Below are 17659 nucleotides of genomic sequence, written 5' to 3'. Positions count from 1 at the left end.
CTGCAGGTGGTTCCATCGGGGTCACTGAGAACAGTTGTGTAGGTTGTGCACTGCACAAGGGCACTAGTTTAGAGATGTACTGTTCATATCATAGATGTAGATACTTATCAATGATGATGATGATTTCCTGGAAGATGGCTGGGTTTTGAAGAAAGGATACCTTCTAATTTGCACAAAGGTGTGTATGGACTGTCAGAAGCCCTGGATACCATATGGAAATGAAGCACCAATGTTGCCAGGTTTCTTCTCCCCCTCACCCTTTCTCCTCTTTTCCTTTTCCTTCTTCTCTGGAGGGGCTGGAAATATGGCTTTTAAAGTGAAATTCCCCTAATTTCATATTAACTGAAAATTAATTTCAAAATGTTGACATCGTAGGCTAAACAAAACATTTCTGGGGGCCAAACTGAGCCCAGGAATCCGAGATCTCTGACCCAGAGAAACTCTACACTACTGACATTTCAGAAACTCTCCTATTCTATGCACCTCACATGTAATCCTGAGGCAATCACAAAGAAAAATTAATTACCCTAGTAAATTACATGGATAGAATAGGGATTATGTAGTTATACTATGAATTAAATTAAATATTAAATTATATTAACTATATTAACATATTAAATATAAATTATAAATTAATATGTAAATATATTGAATATTAAATTAAACATTAAATTATAATATGATACAAAAAGTAAAAGTGCATCTTTTGAATATTGGTATGTCCAGCATTCTCCCTATCATCTGGTTGACTTTAATTTGTCCTTTCTTCAGAGAGAACTTTCTAAGACTCACACCTAAATTAGGTCCCCCTTTTACACTTTCATGAAACACTTCGCTCTCCCTTAGTGAGCTTATCAAATTTGTGTGAATATTCCCTTGTGTGAATGTTTGCTTGCTGTCTCTGCCTACCACTGGTGGACAGCGTGTCTTGTTCACCTCTGTAGCCCCAGTGGGGATATGCCTGATAAACACCAGGCACCCAGTGTGGTTTACTGAAGGATGGATTGGTCTCCACCCCATCAGGCAAACCTTTTCTCCTTGATGTTCTCCTGACCTGACTTTGCCACCAGGGGTCTTGACCTTGGGGGATCTCTGGTTTCCACTGCTGAGGAGGAGGCTCTCTGGCCTCCTCACCCCTCCTCCCATACATACGTCTTGAGCTGGAGAAAAGACCCAGTTCAAACCATTGATGTTCAGGACATCCATGCTTCACTGTGGCTGAAACCTGCCTGGATTGGGAGTTGGAGCACTCATATTTCCGGTAACACACACCGGCAGTGATAGGAAGTCCACCTCGTCTTGGATGCTGGGGGCTAGGGGAGAGTTTTGAGCACAGAATTAAACTCTGCTCCCCTGTACATATTTTACATTCTGATTTTGTTTCCTCTTAGTAACAAGATCATTATGATGCCAACCTATAGGCCAGCTCTCCTGCAGGTTTATTGAAGCAATCTGGTGGCATTCCAAGGCAAGCAGCATTATTTGATATTGAAAAGAAGTCCCCTAAGGATCATCCCCACGTCCATAAAACATCAGTAAAAGCCACAAAGTAGCTAAACATAAAAATGGAGCTAATGATTGCAGGGGAAACTGCAGAAGGAAAACCAAATCACCGAGAATTTCTCAAGGAGCAGAGGAGAATAAGAAAGGCAGGAGCACAGAAAGGGAGAGTAAGGGGACAGGAGGACCAGGGGGTGCTGTGGACATGGACATTATCAGGGGGAGAGTATCTGACCAAAACTCCACCTCCTGCTCCTTCAGTTTCTGTCCCACGCTTATGTTCAAATCCAGCTTCAGGTACTGCTCGCTCTGACTGTAGGCCGGCCACAGTGGCAGGCCTTCCCCATTAGGGTCCCTGGAAGTGAGGGCAGAGGGTGGGGTGAGATTTCCATCCTCAGACACCTGACTGTGGGGGAGGAGGCCGGCTGGGGGCGGGTCGGGGTGGGGGTGGGGGCTCACTTACCCAGTCCGAGCAAAGTTGGCCCAGTACCTCATCATCTTCCTGCTCAGCAATTTCTCCTCCTCTGTGGCTCCTTCTGAAGGAGACAATGGCAAACTCTGGCTCTCACACGGATTCACCAGAAGGCCAAGGTGACTGAGATCTGCTGAATCACCTTCACATCTCCCCACTGGATCCTCTCACCAGCCCACCAATCAATGCATTCGTTTTGCATCTGCACATACTGAGGCCCAGAGCAGCCACGGCTCACCCAAGGAATGGTGGCTTCCAATGGCGCAGGAGGCTGTGCTCTTCCAGCTTGAAGCTGTGAAGCTGCAAGTTCCCTGGGGACAGAGACCACCTCCCCTTCCCTTTCCACTACTTCTCCATCAAATAATCAATTATTATATTTCTCTCTTTGAGAAAGTAATATTTGCTCAAAGTACAAAATCCAAAATACAGGAAGGATAATCTAATGACAATGAGTTTCTCTCCCATCTCTTTCCCCCGACACCCAGTTACCAGCCTCAGAGGCAACCATGGCTACCAGCTTCTTGAGTGTCCTCCAAAGGCCAGCTAGACATGTACAAGGGTTTAAGTGGACACCTTTTTTATACATTCAGTATCATATGAACACATGTTCTGCATCTTTTTCTTTCTACTGAAATCATATCCAGGGGATAGTTCCACCCTGTCGCCTATTAACCTTCCATTATTGCCATTTATTGTTATATATGAATATATAATTCTTGCATCCAGTACGCTGTTGCTGGATCTTTACATCATTTTCAACCTTTTCCTGGTAAAAGCAATGCTTCGGTGTGTGCCTATACTTTTGCCTGGGTGTAAGTATAATTGCAGAAAAAGATTCTAGAAGTTGGTTGGATTGCTCGAGAAAACACTATCTGCACTTTAAATATGGTAGAGTCCAAAGATACAGAAGCAATGAAATGCCGGGACACCTGCACCCCGATGTTTCTAGCAGCAATGTCCACAATAGCCAAACTGTGGAAGGAGCCTCGGTGTCCATCGAAAGATGAATGGATAAAGAAGATGTGGTTTATGTATACAATGGAATATTACTCAGCCATTAGAAATGACAAATACCCACCATTTGCTTCAACGTGGATGGCACTGGAGGGTATTATGCTCAGTGAAGTAAGCCAGTCAGAAAAGGACAAACATTATATGGTCTCATTCATTTGGGGAATATAAAAAATAGTGAAAGGGAATAAAGGGGAAAGGAGAAAAAATGAGTGGGAAATATCAGAAAGGGAAACAGAACAGGAGAGACTCCTAACTCTGGGAAATGAACTAGGGGTGGTGGAAGGGGAGGTGGGGGGGGTGGGGATGACTGGGTGACGGGCACTGAGGGGGGCACTTGACGGGATGAGCACTGGGTGTTATTCTATATGTTGGCAAATTGAACACCAATAAAAAATAAATTTATAAAAAAATAAAATAAAATAAATATGGTAGAGTTTTACATTAATATATCAGGTTGTCTGTCTCCCCACACCTACACAAATGCATTATGTAAAATGTATTGCTCTTCCCAACATTGATAGATGAAAAAGGCTCACTCAAAGTTACTGTGCAATCTTCTTGTTATGGGTGAGGTTAAGTGGACTTTCATGCTTAAAAATCACTCATGTCTCCTTTTCCAGAAACTGCCTATTTGTATCTGTTAGTCAGTTTTCGACGGGATTGTTCTTTTCCCACTGATTTCAGGAGCTCTTTGGATGTTAAGGAATTTAACATTTGACACACACGTAGTTCACTTTCTCCCGTTTGGAGAGTCCTGTGCCCGTCCCACAGTATGAGCTCAGTGATGGCTGCTGCGTAACAGTAACAGTGACATTATTAAGCACTTATTGTGTGCCTTAGGAGAATTGTTTCACTTACTCATTGTGATAACCTAAGAGGTAGTCGTTGTGTTATTATCTGCATTATAAGGATGGGAATTATAATTAATTATAATAATTATAAGTGACATAACAAATAAACCTCAGCACACAAACGTACTTATGCAAAGGCTCTGTCCTTGCCGAGGCGCCAGCATGAAGTGGTCAAGAGCCGGTATTGTGCAATTCTTTAATAATTTTAGTGCTATCTATAGCGTGTAGTTCCTATAATTTTTTTTCCCTATGGATAACCTCATCTGATTGGCTTCTTATTTTAGGCTCTGAATAGGTTGTAAATTCAAGAATCAATGAGCTAACCTCGCCAGTAGCAGTTCACAAGCATCTACATTAGATCACCTGGGTCTAGAGCCCTTTGGGCTGGAATTATGAAAAACGTGTTTTGTTTTGTTTTGTTTTTCTTTTCAAAGTCCTGGGTGGTAGCCTCATCGACAGTTCTGGAAAGGGCAGGGAGGGTGAGACCAGTGATGAGAGAGAAGCAAGAAAGTGGTTCTAATTTAATTTAAAAAATTAGATTGCCTGAGTGTCCCCCAAATGTCCACCCCTTTAGGCTTTAGTACAAAGAGAAACACTCATCAAGCAGATGCTGGCAACTCCTTTTCACCTTGGTTTCTAAAAATAAGAGTGGGGGCATTTTCCAAGGAAAGGTTGTGTCTGTAAACCATAGATTAAATTCTAACCACCTCTGGGCTCTTGCATATTGTGGGATGGGAGAGGGACTTCGTGCTGACAACAGGCGAGTCCCGTCTTCTCCCCAGCTCATCCCAAGCTCGAGTCCCTGCACCAGCAGAAGTCCCCGTAGCCCATTCCTTACCGAACATGACAATGTTGCCTTTCAGGAAGGCACCTCCAAAGACAAAGCGGATTTCATCAGAGTGATCGGCTTTGACAAAAGCTGGCCTCGTGTCCTTTAAGCACTCAGGTGGGTGTTGAAACTCGTAGAAGTAGACAGGTGCACCAGCATCTGCACAGAGGTAGGAGAGGGCCTGTGGCCAGTGCGAAATTCAAGGGAGTGGGGTGGGGTGGGGGGGCTGGCCCCACATCCCTACCCAGCTGGCCCTCCATACCCTGGGTGGGACGGCGCAGAGATAATAGTGACTTGGAATGTGCCAACTTCCCTTTTCCTTATCAGAGGCTAGAACTTCCTGGCACAGCAGCCCTTGCACCCCGGGTGACAAGAGTTTACTACCCCTCAGGGTAGTCTAAGGTGGCACTAGTTCTTTCCTTCTCTAAAAGCCTTTCTTGCTGAACAAAGATCTACCTCCCTGTGCCTTCCTCTTACTGATTCTGGTTCAATTGTCCAGAGGCAAACCACATGAAGTTATTCCCTGCTTCCAACATCCCTTCACCTGTCTTCTGCTAAAGGTCTTTGCTTTGTAATCCCCCCTCCCCCACTGCCCACCTTCCCTACATCATCAATTTTTCTCTACTGGACCACCGCTGTCAGTAGCCAACATGCTTACAAAGTCTCCCGTTAATGCACGCGAGCGCGCGCGCGCGCGCACACACACACACACACACACACACACACACAGGCACACACAGGCACACATACTGTTGGTCTCAGCTTCCCCTCTGCTTACTGGCTTATCTCTCTAAATCCCTTCTAACAAGACCCTACAATACTCATTATCTCTGCTCCCTCTCCTCATTCTCTCCCTCTTTCCCTCTTTTTTAAAGATTTTCTTTATTTATTTGAGAGAGAGAGAGAGGGAGATAACAAGCAGGGAGAGCAGGGAGGCAGAGGTAGAGGGAGAACCAAGTTCCCTATTGAGCAGGGAACCCGACACGGGGCTCCATCCCAGGACTCTGGGATCATGACCTGAGCAGAAGGCAGATGCTTAACTGACTAAGCCACCCAGGCATCTCCCTCTCGCTTTCTCTCTTAATTGAAGTATCATTTATGAACAATAAAAAAGTATAGATTTTAATTATACGGTTTGGTGAGTTTTTACAAAGGTATACACATTCCTGTAACCACCATGCCAAGGTGTACAGAGCATTTCTATCACCCTGGGTGTGTCTTTGTAGTCACTCTACCAGGAGACATGAGTGTTTTTATTGATTGTCATCACAGATTAATTTTGCCTGTCCTTGACCTCCCCATAAATGAAACACAATATATATTTTTTTTGTGTGTCTGGCTTCTTTTTCCTCTGTGTAATGTTTTTGAGATTCATCCATGTTATTTCGTGTATTAGTTGCTGATTTCTTTTTATCACCAAGTAGTATGCTATTGTATGAATACACCACAATTTATTTACCCACTAACCTGGTGATAGACTTTTGGGTTCTTTTTAGTTTGGTGCTATTATGATTAAAGCCACTGTGGATATCCATAAATAAGTCATTTGTAAGGACATATGCTTTCACTTCTCTTCAGTAAATACCTAAAAGTAGAATGGTCGAGTAACAGGGGAGGTGTGCATTTAATTTTATAAGAAACCAGGAGTTTCCCAGAATGGTTGCACCAGTTTACATACCCTCCAGTAGTACATGATTCTGAATATTCCACATCCTTGGCAGTACTTCTGGTTTGTGTTTTCAATATTAGCCATCCCAGTAGGTGTAAATGGTTTCCTCATTTGGGGTTTATTTTGCATTTCCCTGATGACTAACAATGTTGAGTACCTTTTCATGTGCCAAAAGGCTTTCATATATCCTGTTTTGTGAAGTGTCCTTTCAAGCCTTTTATCCGTTTGCAATTGGATTGTATTTTCATTATTGAATTGTAAGAGTTCTCACATGCTGGATATGTATTTTTTGTCAGATACTTATGTTGTGAATATTTGCTTCCAGTCCGTGGCCTGCCTTCTCATTTTCATAGCAGCGTTGGTTTTATTTGTTTGTTTTAGGTAAAATACACATAACACAAAATTCACCACTTTAACCATTTGTAAGTACGTAAATCAGTCGCTTTTAGTACATTCAGAATGTTGTACAACCATCTATCTAGACCCAGAACATTTTCAGCACCCCAAACAGAAACTGTGTGGGGAATGACTTATGCAGTCATTCTCCATTTACCCTTCCTTCCTGCCCTTTGGAGACTGCTTTCTGACTGTAGATTTGCCTCTTCTGGACAATTCATATAAATGGAATTACACATGTAGCCTTTTGTATCTGGCTTCTCTCACTCAGCATAACGTTTTCATGGTCCAATCGTGTTGTAGCACACATCAGTATTTTATTTCTTCCTATGGTCAGATGATAACTCATTGTATGGATTCACCACATTTTGTTTATCCATTCATCAGCTGATGGGCTTTTGAATTGTTCCCACTTTTTGGCCTCCCTAAATAAGGCTGCTATAACCATTCATGTATAATTTTTGCTTGAGCATCTGGTTTTCAATTATCTTGGGTATATTCTTAGGAGTGGAATTGCTGGGTTACATGGCAATTTTTAATTTTTTGAGGAATAGCCAAACCATTTCCCACATTAAATGTACCACTTAGCATTCCCATCTGTAGTATATGAGATTTCCAGTTTCTCCACATTTTCAATAACATTGTTATTTTCTGTTGTTTGTTCTTTTATTATAGCCATTTTAGTGGGTATGAAGTGGTATGTAACCGTAGTTTTGATTTGCATTTTCCTGATGGCTAGTAATGTTAATCACCTTTTCCTGTGCTTAATAGTCATTTGTATATCCACTCAATCCTTTGCCCATTTTTGAATTGAGTTGTTTGGCTTTTTGTTGAGTTAGAAGGTCCTTTACATATTCCAAATAATAGACTCTTATCATATATATGATTTGCAAATATTTTCTCCTATTCTGTGGGTTGTCTTTCACTTTCTTGATATTGCCCTTTGATGCACAATAATTTTTCATTGTAATGAAGTCCAATTTATCTGTTTTTTTTTTCGTGTATCTAAGAATTTGTTGTCACTTCCAACCTATTTGTATCTTTAGTTCTAAAGTGAGTCTCTTATAGACAGCATACAGTTGGACTGTTTTTACAATCCATTCATTCTGTAATTGCTGCCTTTTGAGAGAATCCATTTATGTTTAGTGTAATTATTGATTATGCAGCACTTATTTCTGTCATTTTAGTATTTGTTCCCCATATGTCTTATATCTTTTTTATTCTTCAATTCTTCCATTATTGTCTTCTTTTGTGTTAGATAATATTTTCTAGTGTACCATTTTGATTCCCTTCTTGTTTCTTTTACTATATATATTTTTAGTTACTTTCCAAGTGGTTGCCCTGGGGATTACAATTAACATCCTAATTTAAAATAATCTATTTCAAATTAATACCAACTTTGTTTCAATAGTACGCAAAAACTTTCCTCCTTTATAGTTTGTGCCTTTATGTTGTTATTGTCACAAATTGCATCTTGATGCACTGTATGTGAAAACATGGATTTATAATTATTATTTTGTTGTCTTTTAAGTCATATAGAAAAACAAAGAGACATTAGAGAACCAAAAATAAATTAATATTAACTTCTATAAGTAAACATAAGTAATATGAGTACCTGTAGTGGAGTTTTTTCTTCTTGTGGATTTGAGATACTGTCTAGTGTCCTTTTGCTTCAGCCTTAAGGACTGAAGCATCTCTGGTCAGATAGGTTTACTAGTGACAAACTCTCTCAACTTTTGTTTATTTGGGAATGTTGTGATTAATCCTTCATTTTTAAATATATGGAAATCTGGTTGGCAGGCTTTCCTCCTTATTCCCCCCCGCCCCCCGCCACGCTTTGAATATGTCATTCTATTGTCTCTGGCCTCTGTGGTTTCTGTTGAGAAGTTGGCTGTTAATCTTATTGAAGCTACTTTGTACATGATTAGTTGATTCACTTTTACTGCTTTTAGGAATTTCTCTGTTTTTGGTGTTTGACTGATTATATGTCTCTGTGTGAATCTCTTTGAATGTCTCCTACTTGGGATTCACTGAAATTCATGGACATGAATATTTACATCTTTCATCAAATTTGAGACATTTTGATCATTATTTATTTAAATATTATTTTTACCTCTTTTTTTCTCTTCTCTCTTTCTAGAAGTCCTAGCATGCATATCTTGGGATGTTGATGGTGTTCCACAGGTCTCTTGGGTTCTGTTTATTTTTCTACATTCCTTTTTCTTTCTGATCCTCACACTGAGTAATCTCCATGAATTTAAGTTCAAGTTCTCTGTTTCTTTCTTCTCTATGCTCAAATCTGCCATTGAGTCCCTCTAGTGAATTTTCCATTCCAGATGTTGTATTTTGCAATGTCAGAATGTTTATTTGGTCCTTTTTATAATTTTATAAATTCTCTATTGCTTCTCTATGTGGTGAAACATCATTCTTATGGTTTCCTTTAATTTTTTATATGTGGTTTCCTTTAGCTATTTGAGTATATTTAATAGTCGGTTTAAAGTCATTAGTAAATCCAATGTCTGAGGTTCTTCAGAGACAGTTTCTATTAATTTCTTCTTTTCCTGTCTGTGGGCCATGCTTTCCCATCTCTTGGCATGCCTTGTTGAAAACTGGAGATTGTGAATATTATAATGTGGCAACTCTGAACAACAGATTCTATCCCTTTTCTGTGGTTTATTGTTACTGCTTGCTCTGGTAGCTGTCATCTATTTGTTTAGAAATGTTTTTGTACTAATTTTGACTATTTTTGGTCATGTGTGGCCACTGAAGTCTTTCTCCTATTATCTTAGTGGTCAACCAATAATTTTATGGGTCAGCTGAGATTTTCATAAATGTCTAAAACAAACAAACAAACAAAATCCCCCAATCTTTGAAGATGGGCATTATGGTTGGAGCATGCCCTCAACACTCAGTCAGACAGTTTACAACTCTTACTTAGTTTCCACCTTCTGTTTGAACAGAGCCTTCAGGTCAGCCAGATTTAAGAGCTTAGGGCATCTCAGGCCTTTTCTGAGCATGCTCCCCACTCTGGACATACACAATGCCTTCTAAATTCCCAGTAATATGAGGGAGATATTCAAATCTTTATTCCCAGAGCATTATATAGCCCAGCTTTTCCTCCCAAGTATTGTCTTTTGTTTATTTCAACTGTTATTCCTTTCCTCTGGTGGCAGCAGCAAATGCATTTACTTTTTCTTAAATTTCTTTAGAGAGAGAGCATACATGTGTGCACATGTGAGCAGGGGTAGGGAGGGATAGAGGAGACAGACATAAAGAATCTTAAACAGGCTCCATGCTCAGTGAAGAACCCGATACAGGGGTTAATCTCATCACCCTGCAATCATGACCTGACCTGAAATCAAGAATTGGACTCTTAACCAACTGAGCCACCCAGGTGCCCCAGCAGATGCACTTCCCTTTAAATGTTTATGAAAAATGCCCTCCAGGCAGTGCCTAATCCTTGAGATACTTCTGGGTTAGGTGAAATAAAAGCAAATCCTTTGAGCCTAGTTGTTTAGGGAACCTCTAGATAGATCAAAGCAAATAACCATAATTCTTTGAGTATAAAGTCCTTTTTTCTCCCTCCAGTACTAGGAGTCTATACTATAAATGTGGGTTGCTGTCTTTAAGGCCATTGCCTAGCTGGTAGCAGGAAATGGTGCAGAGCAACTTAAAATGCCACACTTTCTCACTGAGACTCGAGGATCTATATCTTGATTAAATGTTTACTTGTTTGCTGTAAACCCTTGATTTATTTCCAGAATTCTGGAAACTGATTCTAACAGTACTTACCAGCTTCTTCACTGCTTTTGTGGTGGAACAGATTTTTGGAGTTCCTTCCTCCACCATTTTTGCTAACATTGTTAACAATGTTTTTTTGATGAGCTATATATATATATATATAATATATATATGATATATATATATATTAATTTTGCCTAAGTACAATTTTAGCTTTTACATTTGGATCTACAACTCATTTCACATTGATTTTTTTAGTATAGTGTGAGTTAGGGGTTGAGGTTCACTTTTTCTACATAAATATCAAGTTATCCCCGCTCTGTTTGTTGAACAGAATTTCCTTTCTCCACTGAATTATTTCAGCATCTCTGTCAAAAACTGGCTATTCTCTGGACTCTCCACTCTGTTCTATTTGTCTGTCTTTCAGCCAATACCAGACTTTCTTAATTACTGTATCTCAAAAATAAGACTCGAAATCAGATGACCTGTAAGTCCCCTAGCTTTGTTATTCTTCTTCAAAATTGTTTTGGCTATCCTCGCATTTCCATGTAAATTTTTAAAACCAATTCGCTCATTTCTCCAAAACCACTGCTGAGATTTTAAGATTGGGATTGTATTCTCAGATCGGTTTGTGCATTTTCTCTTGAATCCATTTTAGCCAGGCTTTTACTTACATCACTCTTACCACAATTGTTCCTGTCAAGGTCACCAGTGACATTTGTGTTCCCAAATTCAAGAGTCACTTCTTGGTCCTCATTCCCTTGTCACCTTTGTAGACCTTATGATATAGAGTCCCACAGCACCCTACAACTGCTATCCGTTGCTCTGTTTTATTTCACGTATATTACCATCTAATACATATAGATTCTATCTTTACTTAATTTGGGATTGATCTCCCCAACTAGATTGTGAGTTTCATGATGGCAGGGTCTTTGTTTTGTTCACTGCTGTATCTCTAGAGCTCTAGAGCCCAGAAGACTGTCAGACACATAGTGGGCTCTCTTGATAAAAAATTGTGGAAATAGGAGGAAAGGGGAATGGAAGAGACAGAAAGAGATAGAGAGGAGAGGGAGGAGGAAGGAAGACAAGGTTTGTGTCCCCACAAGTAATACTCTCTTCTGATTGCCCCACTATTCCTTATAGCTAAAATGCTTGGGAAGACACTTCTAAAGAGAAAGGAATCTGGGAAACTAGGCCCCCCCTTCCCCAAATTATGGGGAGGCGGGAATTTTCTGCCTGGCCCTGGAGAAGAAACAGAAACATCAGAACGAATCAAAATCCCTGAACTCTGAAAGGCACAGGAATTGCAAAGGTCAGCATGCAGGGTTGTATCCCATGCATCCTCGGGAACTCCCTCTCACTGAAGGAAAGTAGGGTGGAGCAGGTGGCCAGTGGTCAGGCAATAAGACTTGCTGCAGCCACTGGCCTTGCTGGACTGTGACCCTGCTGTGGGGTGGGGGATTGGGGTGCTAAGAGACTCACCTCTGTGATATCGAGCTGTGACCACCCCAGGGACCACAAAGAACACATCTCCAAGCAAGTCCAGAAAACTATCTCGAATCTCAACTGGGGAGTGCTTGTTGTAGAAGTATTGATCAGCCACAAGATATAAGTACTGGTTGGGGATGTGCTGTAAAAAAAATCATGGTCATAGGAGATTGAGGTCAACAATAGCCAACACATTGAACATTTGCTTGGGTGGGCATGATTCTGGGGTCTTTACATGCATTGTCTCATGTAACCCACACAGTGACCCTACGGCACAGGTACCAAAATTAACCCCATTTCACAGATGAGGGAACTGAGACTTTGAGAGGGTAAGTGGTTGTCCAAACTGGTGCAACCATGATTCTTGTGCAAGTCTACCTGCACCTGAATCACAGTGTGCATGTCTCTCTGAGATGTTTCAAAACAGTCATCCCTGGGCAGCACTGGCTACATGGTTTGTGGGGTGCAGAGCAAAGTCAACACGTGAGGCCTCGTGTCCAAAAATTATACCAATTTCAAGATGGTGACAACATAACATTCAACCAGGTGTGGGACTTTTCTCAGCATGGACCTTTGTGACTATACAGGTCGCATACCCATAAGGCCAGCCCTGCTTCTGGAAGCAGGACTGCCTTGAGTTCTCTGCTGTTTGATTTGAGCTCGTTGGTCTCTTGCTGGAGTTCCCTCATCTATAATAAGCGGGCGGTTCAGAGGATTACATGAGATATGAAGAAAGAAACATGCTGTCTGGCATAGAGTCCAGTCCTGTCAGTCCCCCTGAGGCCTGAGGCCCACTGCCAGATCCCTAAACAGGGCATTCCCTGCTTTCCTAATCCGGCTCTGGGCTGCCTCCCGGGCTTCAATCCCTCTACTTGCCCAAGCACAAATGCTGGATGGTGCAAAGTAAACTTCATGAAGATTCAGAATCTGCCACATTGGGGATGTTCTTGGGGATCTGGGAAATGCTGGGATCAGTTATGGCACCTCTACCATCACCCCCTCAACCCCAGCAACATGAAAACAGGCTCAGCCCTGCAGAAGTTTCTTTGGAATTTGGAGACAGTATAGAGCACACCAGGGAATGCTGCTCAGACTCATTCATCGGGTCCCTCTGAAGGCTAAGTGTTTTTAATCAGACCTAGAGAAACTCCAGGCTCTGGGGCAAGTGCTCCTGACTTGGATCGTATGACCAGCAGACCCCTAGGTACTCGAGGTGTCCAAGGCTCTGTGGAGCCTCTGAAGAGCCCCATGGGACACTCACAAGGCAGACTCCTGGGATTCGAGAGCAAGGCTATGCCTTCTGCATCAGAGAACAACTCTGCCACCTAGGAGAAACTATATGCCTTTCCAGTCCTCCTGCATCTTCCTGCAAATCCTACTTTCCATTCCTGGGACCTGCCTTAAGACAACTTCTCCTCTTGAAATGCCCTCTGTTCAGATGTTTCCCTTTCTTAAGGCCCAGATCAATCACCTCCTTCTCCATGAGGCCATCTCCAATCCAGCCTGAGAGGTTCCACTGTCTGACTTATACTGCAAATATCTCCCAAACCTTAGTCTCAATTCTCATCACTAGACAGCAGAGACCCATCAAACATCCCCTATAGGCCTGAGGGATCCCCTGCCTGCAGTCTGGCTCACTTTGTGTCCAGAAGGCTCTTTCCAAAATGGGAATCGAATCATGTCACTCTTCTGTTCCCAGCCCCTGAGATGAACTTCATATTCCTTTCAGGGCATGTAATAGCTGTGAGCATCCTCCTATGCTGCAGCCAACCCCTGCAGTTGACCTCACCACACTCCTAACTGGTCATCCTCAGTCCTCAGGCTCCCCTGGTCCCTGTTCCTCCATGAGTCAGACAAACCTAACTCATTCTTCAAGACCCTCCTCCCTGAAGGAGCCATCTGCTCCCTCCCATGGGTACCACAGGGCCGTGGACATTCTTCTGCTCTGGTTTGTTTGACAGTATACTGAACTGCTCTCTCCTTCCACCCCACGATCTTCAGGTTCTGTAAGCATATAGGGAGTGCCTGCTTCTCATTGTAGCTCAATGCCTAGGGAAGTACTGGGACGTGTGGGCTCTCAACAAACATCCATTCAATGAATAAGTGAATGAAAGGAACATGGCACAGAGTTCACACTGGATAAATGTTTATGGCAAGAAGGAGGGAAGAAGCAAAAGGAATCCATCCCTACATCTAGTGTATGGCTTAAGACCTAATACTGATATATCTGTATAGTGAGTGAATGAATAAATGATTGAGTAATGGTCCTTGGTCTTGCTAGAACCTAATACAGTGCCTGGCTGGCATATAGTGAATATGGGTCTCTAGTCCCTAGTGTGTTTCAGAATTTAGAACTTCTTAGACTGTAGATAGATAATTCAGTACTGAGGCTGCATAGGTCACATGCTCTGGGGGTGGCCACACCAGACCCTACTTTACCATGTTCGCAGAGAAGTACATGAGTAGTGGGATGAATGAAGTGATTGGGAACAGTAAGGACCAATGACCACATATGGGCTAGGGCAGATGTGGCTGCCCTGTGGGCTGATTTTCAGAACTTCTTGGATTTTGATATTGTGAATAAGGGATTGCAGAACTCTACTTAGCAAAGATTCACTGAATGAGTGAACGGGGAATATCTACAGCCCCAGTCCCTACTCCAGAGTGTGACCCAAGGAGGTTTGTTAGACAGATGACTCTCTGAAAAAAATCACAGTTGCCCATGCTCACTTACCAGGACTCGGTGGATCAAGTGCAGGGCGAGAGACTTGTTGGAGCCTCCAAGGATCTCCGGAAACTCTTTCTGTGGAGAGATATAGGGCATCCCCTGTGAGCACCTTAGTTCACCAGAAGGGAAAGCAGTCTCTATGAGGGCCCAAGCGCCTGCCTTTGAGAAGAGAGTTGGGGGCAATAGGAGTAGCTTCAGTGGGTTGGTGAAGCAATGATGTTTCTTCTTCCCACACTTGCTAAAATGCAACCACTCCCTGCCATACCTGTGGTTTTGTGGGGTCCGAGGGGCTGCTCTGTGGAAAGGCCATGTTATGAGCTCACATGCCTCCATCACATTCCCGAATTGAAGGTAGGTTTTTGTCAAGAAGTGATTAAATGAAAAAGAGGACATTAGCTGGGCCCTCATCCAATCTGACTGGTGGCCTTCTATGAAGAGGAAATTCTGACACACAGAGGAACACCGGGGATGCACGCACAGAGAAAAGACAACGTGGGGACACAGAGAGAAGGTGGCCACGTGCAAGCCTTCAAAGAGAGGCCAGAACACCTTGAAACTAGTGATTTACTCTCTCTTTCTAGAGATCTTTGCAACCAGGGCCTCTGAGATGCCAGCAGTTTGCCAACAGCCAGCGAGGTGGCAAGGCTGGGGTTAAGAAACACTGCTCTGCTTGGTACAGGGTGTCTCTTAGTAAGAGCTACGGGTAACTATTTGCTAACTGACCCCTCCCTGGCCAGTACTACAGCTTAAAAATATGAGAGGGTAGAAATTCTCTTCACTTGTCAAATGAATTTCCCCTTGACATTTTCTGCTGAGAATCTTGGGATAATAAATTGCTAGGGTAAATATTTAAACATCTCTGTCTCTTGGAATCTGAGGGAAACTCCAGAGTCATTCAATTTGCTCACAAGTATATTTCAACTACCAAGAACCTCCCTATATGTTCAGGAGCTGAGATTTGTTTTTGGAGGATTACCCTTGGTCTCCAACGACCAGCAGTGGATGTCATTGCAAGGTCACATGAAATAACAGCACTGATCCAAGCACTTGAGCTAAGCATACCCGGGCAAAAAATCCCATTGTGCCACTTGAATGATTCCAACATCTAACATTTACTGAGCACTAACTATATGCCAAGCTATTTGTTGTTTTTTTTTTTATGCCAACCTATTTGATGTGTATTTGTGAAGCAGGTAGTAAGATCAGCCCTATTTCACAGATTAAGGAATAAAAGGTTCAGAGAGGTTGGGCAGTTCACTTAAGGTCACGCAGCAGGCTAACAGAGAATGCAACATTTGATGAGAGAGTCTAAATGCATGAAAAAAAATTCTACACCACGGTTTCCTCCCCCAGCTGGGAGGCTTTGGAAAGGAACTTTAGCTTTTCTGAGGCTAAATTCCTTTAACTGAAAGGATTAATAATGCCCGTTTGCAAGCTGTTGCATCAATGGCATACACTTGACACCCAGAAGCACCGAAGGGCCTTACTCTTAAGTAAGTCACAATCTGTGACTCAGTTGCCTCATTTACAACATGAGGAGAAAGATCCCTGCTCCCACTTCCCCCAAAAACATTGCTCTGTAGGTCAAATTCAGCATGCCAGAATGTGCCTTTGACAGCCCGGGGACCTCAGCATTATGGTTCCAAACAGCACAAACTAGTCTTGATCCCTGACAAACCTCTGTATTTCATTACCTCATCTCCCTCAGCTTAAAAAGAGGAGGTTGGTCTCTATAATTGAGCCATGGTGATATTATGAATTTGAGCAACCCACCCTTCTGAGAACAGATGAAAAGTTTATTTCAAATCAGGAGGGTCTTCTGAAATGGTAGAGTCAAGGAATCCTGGCTCCTTCTCAGCATTTGGCCTGAGCACAAACAATCCCTCCTCAGAGGACCTTTCCAGAGGAGCCTTCTCCTCCCTGAAGGCTGTCTCTTACCAGTTTATGTCCTTCTTAGTACTTGCCCCTTCCTGAAACCATCTATTCAACCTCGCACTTAGTCTGCTCTCCCCAGTAGTATGTGAGCGGGCACAAAGCTGGAGCCCTGTGTCTTGTTTACTCATGAACGGTGTTTGCAAGAGTGTAGAGTATGTGGTAAACATTCCGTTCATGCTTGTTGAGTGAATAAAGCGATTCAGTAAGTTTGCAACTTGGACAAGCCTAGGGAGCCCTCTTGGAAGTCAAAATGCCAGAAGTGAGGCTGGACATGAAAATGTAAAGGCCTGAAATTTTCCAAACCTGCATGAATTTCATCTTCAAAGTCGTAACTGTACTAATTTGAGACAATCATTCATAATGTTTTGAACAAAGCTCAAAAGGACCCCATCCTCTCTTACCTTTTTATAGGGTTGTTTCTTTCCCCATAAACCTTATATGAGGAGCAGGGTGGACACTGGCTATGGCTGCCCCAATCCTCAGTTACCCCCCTTCAGTAAGAAGAAAGGGCATCCCTGTGTCCTTGGATGCTGGGCTCCCTCACAGCGCTTGGCGGCCTGGATGGGAGAACTCAGCTTGGAAGCACGCAGCTGCCTTGGTGCTGACAGAGGGGCAGGAAGGACAGCTGGGATTCTTACCATGGGCAGCAGGAAGCCACACTCGTGGTTATTGACTCCGATGACAGAAGGAATTGAATTAAATGTTTTCTCAGTCAATAGGTCTAGAGGCTCATCAGGAAAGAAAAAACCATCAACCACTCGAGTGAAAGACTTGGTTTTCTGAAATAAGGAAGAGAAAAATCAGTATCTGTTTCTGTTCACAAAATCTGCTGGCCCTGAACCCCTAGCCCAGCAGAGCCAACACGCTCCAGCAGTGGTCAAACTGCATTACGAAAGGAAAAATAAGCCACATCTGGCCTCTCCCAAGGCACGAATACTGCCTGGCCAGCCCTGCCACTTACTTGGGGTAAAGGGACTCAGCTTCCTGCCTTAGATTCCTTATCTGCTAAATGAGGATAATAATAATTGGTATCTAA

At 42.6% G+C, this 17659-nt stretch overlaps 1 protein-coding gene across 1 annotated transcript in view; it reads right to left on the bottom strand.

Annotated features, from left to right (window-relative positions):
* Window positions 1-1623: 1623 nt before the first annotated feature.
* Window positions 1624-17659, bottom strand: part of CES5A (carboxylesterase 5A) — a 29189-nt gene continuing 13153 nt past the window's right edge. The window contains 6 exon segments of the mRNA NM_001003969.1: window positions 1624-1855; window positions 1964-2036; window positions 4676-4825; window positions 11955-12102; window positions 14695-14763; window positions 17262-17402. Of these exon segments, the coding sequence (NP_001003969.1) occupies window positions 1624-1855; window positions 1964-2036; window positions 4676-4825; window positions 11955-12102; window positions 14695-14763; window positions 17262-17402 (813 nt within the window).

This window comes from Canis lupus, chromosome 2 (genome assembly GCF_011100685.1).
Source record: "Canis lupus familiaris isolate Mischka breed German Shepherd chromosome 2, alternate assembly UU_Cfam_GSD_1.0, whole genome shotgun sequence".
NCBI classification, from domain to species: Eukaryota; Metazoa; Chordata; class Mammalia; order Carnivora; family Canidae; genus Canis; species Canis lupus.
The sequence above is the reverse complement of the archived record's forward strand: the minus strand, read 5'-3'. Positions and strand labels throughout refer to the sequence as shown.